The sequence below is a fragment of the Ruditapes philippinarum genome, unplaced genomic scaffold, assembly GCF_026571515.1.
Source record: "Ruditapes philippinarum isolate M1 unplaced genomic scaffold, ASM2657151v2 ctg584_1_1_1_1, whole genome shotgun sequence".
In the NCBI taxonomy this organism is placed as follows: domain Eukaryota; kingdom Metazoa; phylum Mollusca; class Bivalvia; order Venerida; family Veneridae; genus Ruditapes; species Ruditapes philippinarum.
The window spans coordinates 127534-140407 of NW_026854286.1; the positions used below are offsets into that span (position 1 = coordinate 127534).

General features: G+C 32.0%; 1 protein-coding gene across 11 annotated transcripts in view; it reads right to left on the reverse strand.

Annotated features, from left to right (window-relative positions):
• Positions 1–12874, reverse strand: part of LOC132739665 (zinc finger protein rotund-like) — a 44300-nt gene that overhangs the window by 9394 nt on the left and 22032 nt on the right. For 5 of the 11 annotated variants that reach the window (XM_060727412.1, XM_060727417.1, XM_060727418.1 and 2 more), the window contains exons 3-4: positions 8738–8791; positions 1200–1432 (exon numbers count right to left, since the gene is read on the reverse strand). In XM_060727412.1, the coding sequence (XP_060583395.1) occupies positions 1200–1432; positions 8738–8791 (287 nt within the window). Of the gene's footprint in view, positions 1–1199; positions 1433–4709; positions 5249–8737; positions 8792–12874 lie in introns of those variants that run through there. The other 6 variants (XM_060727413.1, XM_060727421.1, XM_060727422.1 and 3 more) reach the window with 3 other exon arrangements.

Consider the following 12874-nt stretch of genomic DNA (forward strand, 5'->3'; position numbering starts at 1 on the left):
ATAGAACTACCTATTTTCGATAATGCTAAGATAATTTCCACACCAGAAACACATGTCTCTGTCAATAGTATAACCAAAAGCTAAAGAATATGTGATTTTACTTTTACCATGCTAGCTTAATATTTTAAATGGACTTGTCCATTTTTCAAAAAAAATATTTATCATTCTCATGGAAATTTCAAAATATGTACTGCCTGAATAGTGAACGGTGCAGACCACCATCATAAAGCACGGAAGCACGTGCCTGTTCATCATAGTCCGCATAAGTCACATGGGTGTAATCTGTTGTTAGAGTTATGTCAGTGCAAAAAGGTAAAGCAAGAAAGTTTCTTTAAAACAGTGTTTCACATCACATGAAAACTGTAACAGTCATATGGCAACCTTCCAGCTTTACCGAAGAAGCAGTATCTCAGGTATCTGTCTCCATGCATTATATTATGTACAAACAGGCTTCTAAGTAGAACCATTAACCTTCCATAAGAGGAACAGACATACATGTTTCCTTACATGACACAATTCAATGGCAAAAATAGTTTTCAAACTCCCAGACTAAACACCACTGATTTATATAAAGTCAGAGCATCTAAATTACATACAGCTGCTGAATATCCTGAAATAACATCAGCCTTAATATTACGTATGATGCCGATGACCAGCAGGAATGTTTAATTAGGTCATTTAGCTTGGGAATGACATACTTTTATGGCTCTCTTTAGTGTTTATTTAAGACAGTAGCAAATACCCATGCAGAACCACAGAAGTTAAACATGTTCCTTCATTTAGTTCATTTTCAGAATCTAACACAACTTGTAATGGTCAAGAATTTTGACATCAGTGACCTTAATCGCTTAGTTACAGAGATTACTTTGTATCATGCAGAATTCACAAAACTAAATTCAGTCACTGAAATGAAGTTTAATTCTTTAATATGTAGGTTAAAAAAATGTGGCAGGATGCTGAGCGTTTAATGCCTCAGACTAGTGATCTAAGGATTGCTGGCCGTGTGGGTTTAAACCCTGTCAGGGGAAAGAAATTGTTTCTGTAAGCAAGAAACTTTACACTCCTTGCTTAGTACTGGTTGGATTTAGGAACGGATCTGAGTGTGTTTCAATAAACTTATAGTGTTTTACACAATCAAACTAAAATAAATTAGTATAAACTGAAAAAAAAGAAAAGATTTTGTCAACTTTCTGTCTCACCTGATCACACATTTTACATTGATATGTTTTACTCCCCGATTTGTTCTGGGCTGGCTTTACTGGTTGTGGTATCACCAATGGTGGACCACTTGTGCCATTGTGTGGATGTGGAGTAGTTGGACTATTAACTCCACTTGGGGCTCCGTTACTACGGTAACTGCCCGCACTACTTGTACTACCATGCCGGACAGAATCCTGTAGATTGTTGTTCATAGCATCTGTATTGATGTTGCCTGCAAATAGAAAATATCCATTTACATTTTGACACAGAAGGTGTCTCTTATAAACTAATATAATGTTTATTATAAAGTATTTTTAGAGCAAATTTGGGGTCAGAATTCAGCCCCATTTGCCTGCCTGAAAGTATATAAATTTTTCCCCTATTTCTGAAAAAAACAAACAACATGATCCTCTTCAAAATTTCACGTATACACAAAAAACTGAGATTCATTTTATCAGAATTAATGCAATACTGAAACAGAGAAGGATATTGTTGTATGAATTAATTATGTTATTATATCACAATTTGACATAATATATATAAAATGGACAATTTAATCTGTTTCTGACTTTCCCCTTTTCCCCCTCTGCAACAAAATTTTCCCCTCTCCATGGACTCTGCCACTAGTCCCATAGAAGCGAGAAAAAAAAAATCACTGCAATATAATACAAAGGACCTTCCTTTACATTAAACAATTAAATAAGATATATGTTTGATGATAGGTTCATAAATTATCACCACAAGCTTTTGATTTAGCTTTTGTGACAGTAAGAAATGGTTATATAAAATCTATTTCAAGTTTTACTGTCTTTAAAACTATTTGTTGAATTGCTGTAATAGACTAGGAAACAGCGCAGCACTATACTGCAACCAAAAGGATAAATGATGTCTTAATCTTGACACTTGTAGATGCCACACTGAGCTATATTATACAGAAGAATTACAATCATTAGCTTTATATTCATCAAACTTTGCCCTTTCGGTTATTTATTTGGTTTTGGTTTGTTTTTTAAATCACACCCTCACTATTAAGGTTATATAGCAACAACTTCCCAGCTTTATAATGGAGGAGGACCTTAGGTACTTCTCGGCACCTGTGTCACAAGTGGGCACCTGAGTAGAACCACCAACCTTCTGTAAGCTAGCTGGATATAGCTTCCTTATATAAAAGAATCTAAAGTCCCTGATGGGATTAGAACCCTGAGTGAGCAGCCAGGGGCAACTGGTTGGTCAAAAAAACTTATCCACTTGACCATCAAGTCCCCACAAAATGTAAGTACCAAATGAATTTTGCCATGTCTTTTAACATGTCAGATTTAAGTAGAGGACACCTTTTGTCTTATCTTAAATCATGTTTTATTAAGTAGAAAATTACTAGTGTCATTGTATTTTTGGGTTTTGGTTCAGTAAGAAAAAATATTTTCATTTTTAAAAAGTTGCTGAACTTGTGTTATATCAAAAACTTTTTTTATAAAATTTTTAATTTTTTACAATATATCAAACATATGACATAAACTTGTTGTTTTGAAAAAAAATATAATCTTAAAATGTTTTAAGCTATCCCTGACTAAATAGACATATTTATGCTTTGTTTTAAAAAACATATCTGATGACATAAAAAGGGGCATCCAGTTTTTTGTCTTAACTAGCTTAAAAAAAAAATATAACATTATTTTTTTGCCTGTCTTAAAAATTTTTGTTTGTTTGTTTGTTTGTTTGTTTCTTTTTAGCCTTTTTCAACAGTATTTCAGTCATATAGGCGGGTAGTTTCCTAACCATCGTTCCTGGAGAGTTACACCAGTACTAAACTACCTTCCTCCGCGCTAAACTACCAAAGCACTTTAACATATAGCTGGTGACATAATAGGCTTCCATTGTTTTACCTTAGACTATGTCTGGCATAAGTAGAATACACATAGCTTCCACCATGTCTTATAAGACAAACTCTTGTGTTATGTCTGACTATCTTTATATATCATTGTGCCATGACTTAAAACTATTTGTGATAAAAGTCAATCTTATGCCATGTCTTAGACTATGTCTGACATAAATAGGATGTAATAATTATGTCATGTTTTAATAATGTGTATGTCTGACATAAATAGGATGTAATAATTATGTCATGTTTTAATATATGTGTATGTCTGACATAAATAGGATGTAATAATTATGTCATGTTTTAATAATGTGTATGTCTGACATAAATAGGATGTAATAATTATGTCATGTTTTAATAATGTGTATGTCTGACATAAATAGGATGTAATAATTATGTCTGACATAAATAGGATGTAATAATTATGTCATGTTTTAATAATGTGTATGTCTGACATAAATAGGATGTAATAATTATGTCATGTTTTTAAGCATGTGTAATAAAAGTGCAATACACAATCATATATGATACATTTATTGTGGCATATCTTTAACTATGTGATTAGCTATAGTCTCTATTACAATGGTCAAATCAATTTATTTTTTATTCAAATATGGTTAAAAAAAATATAAAGAGAATTTGGTTATATATATTTTGTTTTATGTTTTATTTCATATTTACAGCAAGTGATCATAACTTATGATGATAATCCGCCATTTATGTTTATGCAATGTCATGACTGTGCAGTTGTAAATTAGACAGGCAGGAATGACTGATGGACACCAGGTGGTTTTATGTCACATGCCTGCATGATCCAGCCTCTTTTTATTTAAGTTTTGACATCAAAAATAAACAACAACAAAGTCTGTAATCGAAAATTTAATGTTGCTTTTTTATAACCACAATAATTATTCCATTATAGTCAAAACCAGTTAATTAAATGCCAAATCTTAATGCTTGTTATTCTCATCCAAAACACAATAAGTGCAAAATATAAGTAACTTTTATCATATAGAAGAATATGAGCCTTCATATTTAATCAAAGGACTTGGAATTTTGTGTCTCCAAGAAATTTTCTTTGTTTTCCAGTAATCCGAGGTTGTCTGGGAGAGAAGTGTTAGGTATGGGTTTTATTGAATATGTACATATATGGACATGTTAAACATAGCTAATATATGTAATTGAGTTACCATTTCATGCGCACACATGCTGCGCGTCAAACGCGCATTGTGCTTCTATGCCGTTTCTATGCCAGTATAGAGCGCCATTATAGTGACCTATATCTTACGTGTAAAAATAACATTTGCTTTAAATTTCACAACACATGGATGTAACAAATGCCAACAGTTTATTGCTAACATCATTCATGATTTTATTTTTAGATAGTTTCAATCTGGACAGAAAGATCAGTTTTATGCAGGTTCTAAATTTTATTTAGCGGAAAAATTAGACACAGCAAAGCAGACGCGCAGAAATGCGCACCATTATAATATACCCATGCGTATACATTATACATAAATATACAACGACATTATGCATCACAAAGTATGCATCTTTGATGCAGAAGTATTTAATTACGTATTTAATCGTTGCACAATTTCTACTGTTACATCAAATAAACATGCCAACAAACCTTGCGACAGCATATAAAAGAACCATGGATTTGCGGAAATCACGTTTGGCGGCCATTTTGTGCTCATATCTCTCAGTGAACTAATAACCTCGACACACACAAAAACATGCAAAATCGTTCATGCGCAGTCCTGCATGTGTTTACTTGATCGTTATTTACTTGAATAAAATTACGAACAAAAAAGAAGTTTACAGTTATTATTATGCAATCCAAAACCATAACATTTCTATTTTTAGTATTTAGTTGTAAAGCGTAGCCTTATCCACAAACTATATCCCGTTTGTTATTTTACAGCACAAATTTATTTTTTCCCCGACCTATCAATAATAACATCCGCCATAAAGCAGCCATAAAAATTGTGCATTAAAATATCTCGATTGCATCGGAGCACTCTCATTTTCACTTTTCATTTGAAATGATATCATTAAGTAACTTTAAATTATTCAGATGCTATTAGTCGCACAGCGGTGCACTGCGACGGTTTTTTCTATATCCAAATGAGCATGAAATATAATTCTTTATACGCAAGTGTCACAAAAAAAATTCCCACTCCAGACACCCAAATACAAGCATACAATTACCTATGTGCATTTTTGTTATGCAGTATGCACTTAAGCATTAATGTTTAACGTTACATGACCCAATCCTTTCAGAAATTCAAATGAAGCGGCCAAATCAGTACATTACTTTATACAGTGTAAACACTGCAGACTGATCGAAGTTATATCCCTTGCTCTTTTAACTTATGCTAATTTATGTCAAAAAAGGTTTAATTTTAGCTCCTTCATCTTGGTTGGAGTTTTTTTATTACGTTATTTGTATAATACTGCTATTTGAAACATGCAATGTCAAGGTTACACTTTTGGCTATTTTTAGTATCAGTATCAAAATAGTGTAATAATTAGCATAAATTTATTTTGAAAATGTTTAAATTTGCTTGATATATATATATAACTTTTAGAAAGGTAAATACAAAATAAGTAAACTTTTTACTTGTACTACGTAAACTTGAAAATCAAATATCAACATAAATTATGTTCCTCATTTTTGCATATTTTAGGAAAGTACCTATAATTTATAGATCTTAAATAACAATAAATAATGAATAAATTTTGACAATTAATTTAGGTTTTAAATACTTTTAAAGTATAAATTACATTTGAGAAGTATGCAGGTAGCTATTTGTTATAAGTTATTATTGAGATTAAGTGTCTAAATTGATTTCATTAATTCCCTGCATAAAAACTAAGGCAGTTCTTCATCCCCAACATAACATATCAACCTCGGCAAGAAGGTTATACAGCAAATGGGAGTTATCACCGACATATATACAGTATAGGTGGGGGGGGGGCATATCACTGATGCATTATACAATATAGGGGACTTATCATTGATGTATATATACAGTATAGGTGACTTATCATTGATGTATATACAGTATAGGGGACTTATCATTGATGTTTATACAGAATAGGGGACTTATCATTGATGTATATACAGTATAGGGGACTTATCATTGATGTTTATACAGTATAGGGGACTTATCATTGAAGTATATACAGTAAAGTATACTTATCATTGATGTATATACAGTAAATGGGGACTTATCATTGATGTTTATACAGTATAGGGGACTTATCATTGATGTATATACAGTATAGGGACTTAACAATGATGTATTTAGAGTATAGAGTACTTTTCATTGATGTATATATACATTATAGGGGACTTATCATTGATGTATATACAGTATAGGGGACTTATCATTGATGTATATACAGTATAGGGGACTTATCATTGATGTATATGCAGTATAGGGGACTTATTATTGATGTATATACATTATAGGGGACTTATCATTGATGTTTATACAGTATAGGGGACTTATCATTGATGTATATACAGTATAGGGGACTTATCATTGATGTATATACAGTATAGGGGACCTATCATTGACATTTATACAGTATAGGGGACTTATCATTGATGTATATACAGTAAAGTATACTTATCATTGATGTATATACAGTATAGGGGACTTATCATTGATGTATATACAGTATAGGGACTTAACAATGATGTATTTAGAGTATAGAGTACTTTTCATTGATGTATATATACATTATAGGGGACTTATCATTGATGTATATGCAGTATAGGGGACTTATCATTGATGTATATACAGTATAAGGGAATTATCATTGATGTATATGCAGTATAGGGGACTTATCATTGATGTATATATACATTATAGGGGACTTATCATTGATGTATATACAGTATAGAGTACTTTTCATTGATGTATATACAGTATAGGGGACTTATCATTGATGTATTTACAGTATAGGGGACTTATCATTGATGTGTATTCAGTATAGGGGACTTATCATTGATGTATATGTATATACAGTAAAGTTGTCTTATCATTGATGCTTATACAGTATAGGGAACTTATCAGGAAAGTGGTCTTATTATTGATGTATATACTGTATAGGGGACTTATCAGGAAAGTGGTCTTATTATTGATGTATATACTGTATAGGATACTAATCCATCATAAACATGTATATGCACAGGAATGTACTACCTTTAAATTTTTCTCCTGCATTTATGCGAGGTATTCGGCAGGAAATTTCAACAATAAGCATCCTCACATGACTGGAATTCAACTTTTGATATTTATATTTAGCATTAGCTTTTAGACAGTGTCTTATCATTGGACGTCTCAAATGGAACATTATCCAAATATAGACATTATTTTTTTCTTCATGACTTTATGTACCCTTTCAAGCAGATATAAAGGAATAATATCACAAACATTTAATTGAATTCAAATTATATCTGTCTACAATACATTATAACAACATTTCTCTGTTTTGAAAATAGATATTTAAATGTCTGTGAAGTTTTTAACGCCTTACAGAATCATTTGATTTGTATAAATGCTGAACTTTCTTACCACTTGTCAATCAAGAGCATCAACAAAGATTTCTTGTCAAATTGCTTTGATACAATTACATGGTTGGGAAGAAATGCCATTTAGCAATTAATCAAATTAATAAATTGAGAATAACAACTGATGTTTATTTGTGGTTATTAAATTGACTTTGGCCAACAAAAATAAATCCCGTTAAAACAGATCAAAGCAATGATTATAATTGAATAAAAAATATGCCAATTCCGCACAATTTGAATGTATACATGAATTAATTTAAATATTATAACAGGATGGTATAATGTGGGATTTAGTCTCAACGACATTCTAAATGTCATCACCAGAAGCCATCAGTATAGAGCCAGGCCAGCCTGCACATCCGCACAGTCTGACAAGGCTCTAGCTCTATAGTGTTGTTCATTTAATTTTTATATTTTGTTTTGAAATCTCTAAAGACCATTCTAACATTCAATAGACAAATTCAGCAAACCAAAGGTTAAAACACAGATAACTTGGCAAAATTAAATTGCCTAACTGACACCAATACACACATTTTCAGTTTAGCACTTATTTCATTCTATCTATGACCATTTGAATATCACCAGGTTATATGGTTCATCACCAAGTTATATGGTTCATCATTAAGTTATATGGTTCAACATCAAGTTATATGGTTCATCATTAAGTTATATGGTTCATCACCAAGTTATATGGTTCATCACCAAGTTATATGGTTCATCTTCAAGTTATATGGTTCATCATCAAGTTATATGGTTCATCATCAAGTTATATGGTTCATCATCAAGTTATGTGGTTCATCACCAAGTTATATGGTTTATCACACATTATATGGTTCATCATCAAGTAATGTCGTTATCACCAAGTTATATGGTTCAGCCTCAAGTTATATTGTATATCACCAAGTTATATGGTTCAACATGCACACTGATTACATTCTGTTATAACTATAAGTACAAGTGTTATGTAGGGTTTAAGGTCTCACAAAGACTCGAACCTTATCAATATATTACTTCAGGCACACCCAATGTATGATCACTGTAAGCTAATTCAGTGAGAATAAAAAACAACTTACTAAAATCTGTATGAACATGACTGGTAGGATTAGCAGCCTTCCATTTGAACAAATCTGAAAATATATAATTATTTTATTACTTAATGATTCCAGTAATTAGTTTTCCCAATTAACATTAACGAAATGCCATCAGATAATTAGGACTTTTGTTAATACCTATAACCAATTTTTGCATTGTGCATGCTATTATATCAGATCTATAACCTTATATTGTAACCTTAAACCTGCCATGAAAGTCTATACAATTTCACACACCCTTTTCCTATAAAAGAAGATATATGTAAAAACTATTTTTTTTTTCAAATATTTTTTTTTTCCAAAGAAACAAATTTCTCAGATCTTTTATTTTTTAAAAATCTGGAATGGGTTGTTTTATCATTTCAAAGTGGAGACTATTATGAGACTTACACACAGCATCTCAAACCCAAAGGGAAGAATCTTGCACATAATCTTTAACCCAAAGGGATGCTCACTCATTCAAACATGAAACATTATATGGCAGAAAAAAGTGTAGACAGACATTAGAGAAAACCTTAAACTTCGGCAACTTTCAAACAAGGATCTATCTTTTGCTTTGTATATTCATGAATTTCTAGCTTCATGTTTGAAAATATAACTGATAACTTGTAATAAATTACACCCAAAAACTTGTTGAAATATTTGCCACAATTAATAGCTTGTCGTAATTACACTTGATTTATTTTCTCTTTTTCTTTCTTATAAAAAAAGAAAAGGAACAACTCAAAAAAAAAAAAGAATAGTGCAGGAAAAAAATCATGACATTACATCTCACAAGGTTAAAATGTGAGCTAAAAATACAATCATTGGGAAAAAAAACAACACCAACTTCACATCCCCAACAAGCTAAGGATTAAGATCCACAGTTGTTAAATTTTATTGTCTTGTCAAGGTTACTGGAGCATTGATTTTTGTGCAGCTGCCAGTTATTTTCTCTGCGCTGCGCCGCGTATGAACATGCAATGCATGCCTCTCTCATATTGTCGTATTGCGAAAGGGAGGCATAATTAAGACAAATCTCTTTTTACTCATTTCAGATATCTCTGTGCTGTTTTGTGTGCGTATACATGTAACAACGGAGATGTGAAAATCAACTGCACTTAACCAGCTTGGTATTTTCCTCTGAAAATTGTACGTCTTAAAATTTTGAAAAAAAAAAAAATTAATAATGAATGATTGATTACTGAATATGTAAAATACACGCTAACGATTATGTAACATGTTCAATAACGTGTTCAGAGTTCAAGATACTCATAGCAGTCCAGGAATAAATCAATCACAAGGCCATACAATTATTTTTTTACATATTTGGTTCCATGTCTTTCAGGAAAACTATTTAATTTATTTCTATTAGTGTGATAAGAAAGAGCTATATTTCCGTATAAGTACATAATACAAAGTAGTTCCTACTGATTCATTTCAAGTCCTGTTAATTACTATTTGTGTTTATGAGATGTTTTGACAAAGAAAATACCCGATTTTAATTACCAATTTTTTTTATGTATTTTCATTATTTGCTAAATCTACTGAAAATCTCTGTATATTTGAAACACCTGCAAATCATAAAATTATAAATAAATAATAATAATGCATCTAAAATTCATGTTAAGTACATAAGTACTTAAAAGTTTCATCCCAAACTTTCATGACCCGTATCACTCTTAGTTTTTAATTTAAAAAAATAAATATTTAATTTTAATTCTAAATCATCTGTGTCAAAAACAAGGACAGACAGATGAGTTTTTCAGTGTCCATGATTTTAAATATTTACAATCCAATTTAACTCTCCTAGCTTTTTTGATAGTCAACAGATGTAAAACTTCTGTACATGCAGGAATTATGGAGAATGGTTCTTCAGGTTTTTTTTCCAGAATAAGAATTTCTGTAGAAGAGTTGGGACACAGTCTGTCAAACTTGTATGATTCTGATTTAATTGAGAACTGGTCAAATTGCACAAATGTGCTGGTTTACAAAATTAATTAATGCATTAGTATTCAGGCAACATCAACAATACCTGAATAATTTAGAAACCCTGTTAAAATAATTCAGAATCCTTTTTGAAATAATAAACTTTTGATTTTAATAAGGATTTCTATTCAAAATCTACCTTTCGAAAATCTCATATTAAAATCTGGTTGATTTGAACTTTCTCTCACCCTATTATGAATAATCAGAATATGAAACCATTTCTAATAATGCAACTTTATCCCTAAAATAATTCTTGAAATTATTGAGATGCTAATTGCACAGTAAATCTGTAATTGCAAGACTTAGCTTATTATTGAAAATAGGATATGTTAAATTCTTATCAGTATTTACATACGCTTTTACAAATTAAACTTTGCATAGTGTCAGAATATAGAGTTCCCAAAAATGATGTTATTAAAAAGTGTAAAATTTAGTACAAGAAAGGTCTCATTTCCACATGAGAATATTGTTAATGGTCCTTGTTTATGTTGTCAAGTCTAAAACCTGACACTGAACAAGAAAGAACAAAGTACAAAGAAAAGAGAACAGTGTTCAGTCTGGATATACTGTCTGGTTTGACAGCCAGGATACGATTCTGACTTAGCAACATATATGTACATATGGACATCAAACAGCATGGATGTACATTCTAGCTTGGCTGCATTAATGTACAGTGTGGATAAGGCTCTAAGGATGTACAGTTTGGTCAGGCTTCATGGGTATACTCTCTGGTCAGACTGCATGTATGCATAGTCAAACTAGACTGAAAAGAATGTTCAGTCAGCATCAGGCATGGTTATAATCTCACTTGGCTGCATGGATCTACAGTTTGGTCATGCGCAAATGTACTGTCTGGTCAAACTGTGATGATGTATAATCTGAACAGAATGCATAGATGTACAGTATGTTTAGGCTGCATGGATGTACACTCTGGTCAGACAGAACATTCTGGTTATGTTGCAAAGATGTACAACCTAGTTTAACTGCATAGATGTACAGTATGGAAAGGTTGCACGGATGTCAGGCTTTATTGATGAACAGTTAGACTATTTGTTCAGTCTGTGTCAGGCATTATAAGGTAGTCTGATAAGGCTGATGGTGCAGGCTATATCAATGTACAGTCAGACATGGCTGTATGAAAGTATAACAAGGCTTTGCTGCAATGATCCTGGATTTACAGACTGGTTTGGCTGCATGGATTTACAGACTGGTTTGGCTGCATGGATTTACAGACTGGTTTGGCTGTGTGGTTTGGCTGCATAGATTTACAGACTGATTTGGCTGCAATGGATTTACAGCCTGGTTTGGCTGCATAGAGTTTAACAGACTGGTTTGGCTGCGATGATTAACAAACTGGTTTGGCAACATGGATTTACAGACTGATTTGGCTGCATGGATTTACAGACTGGTTTGGCTGCAAATGATTAACAAACTGGTTAGGCTGCATGGATTTACAAACTGATTTGGCTGCAATGATTAACAAACTGGTTAGGCTGCATGGATTTACAAACTGATTTGGCTGCAATGATTAACAAACTGGTTTTGCTGCATGGATTTACAGACTGATTTGGCTGCAATGATTAACAAACTGGTTTGGCTGCATGGATTTACAGACTGGTTTGGCTGCATGGATTGATAGACTGGTTTGGCTGCATGGATTTACAGACTGGTTTGGCTGCAATGATTAACAAACTGGTTTGACTGCATGGATTTACAGACTGATTTGGCTGCATGGATTGATAGAACGGTTTGGCTGCATGGATTCACAGACTGATATAACTGCATGAATTTATAGACTGATTTGAATGCATTGGCTATATACTGGTGGCAGAGGTAGATATTCAAAAAGTAAATAACACGCAATAACATGTTCATATTTTAAACAAATCTATAATTATGTATTTTACATGTAATTTCAAATATACATACTAATTCATGGGCAAGATGTTACATGCATACATTTATAGCATGTGCATTTTCCTAGAAAAATTAACAGATGGAGTCTTTTGCAACAACTTGCTGAATTTTTTTCTTTCAACATCAAATAATGTCTGCTCATTTAAACCAATATCTCAAAACATATTTCACATGCATGATCAACCTGCTCATAATTTGTAAATATGTATAAAGCTGTATTTTATTGTATCATTT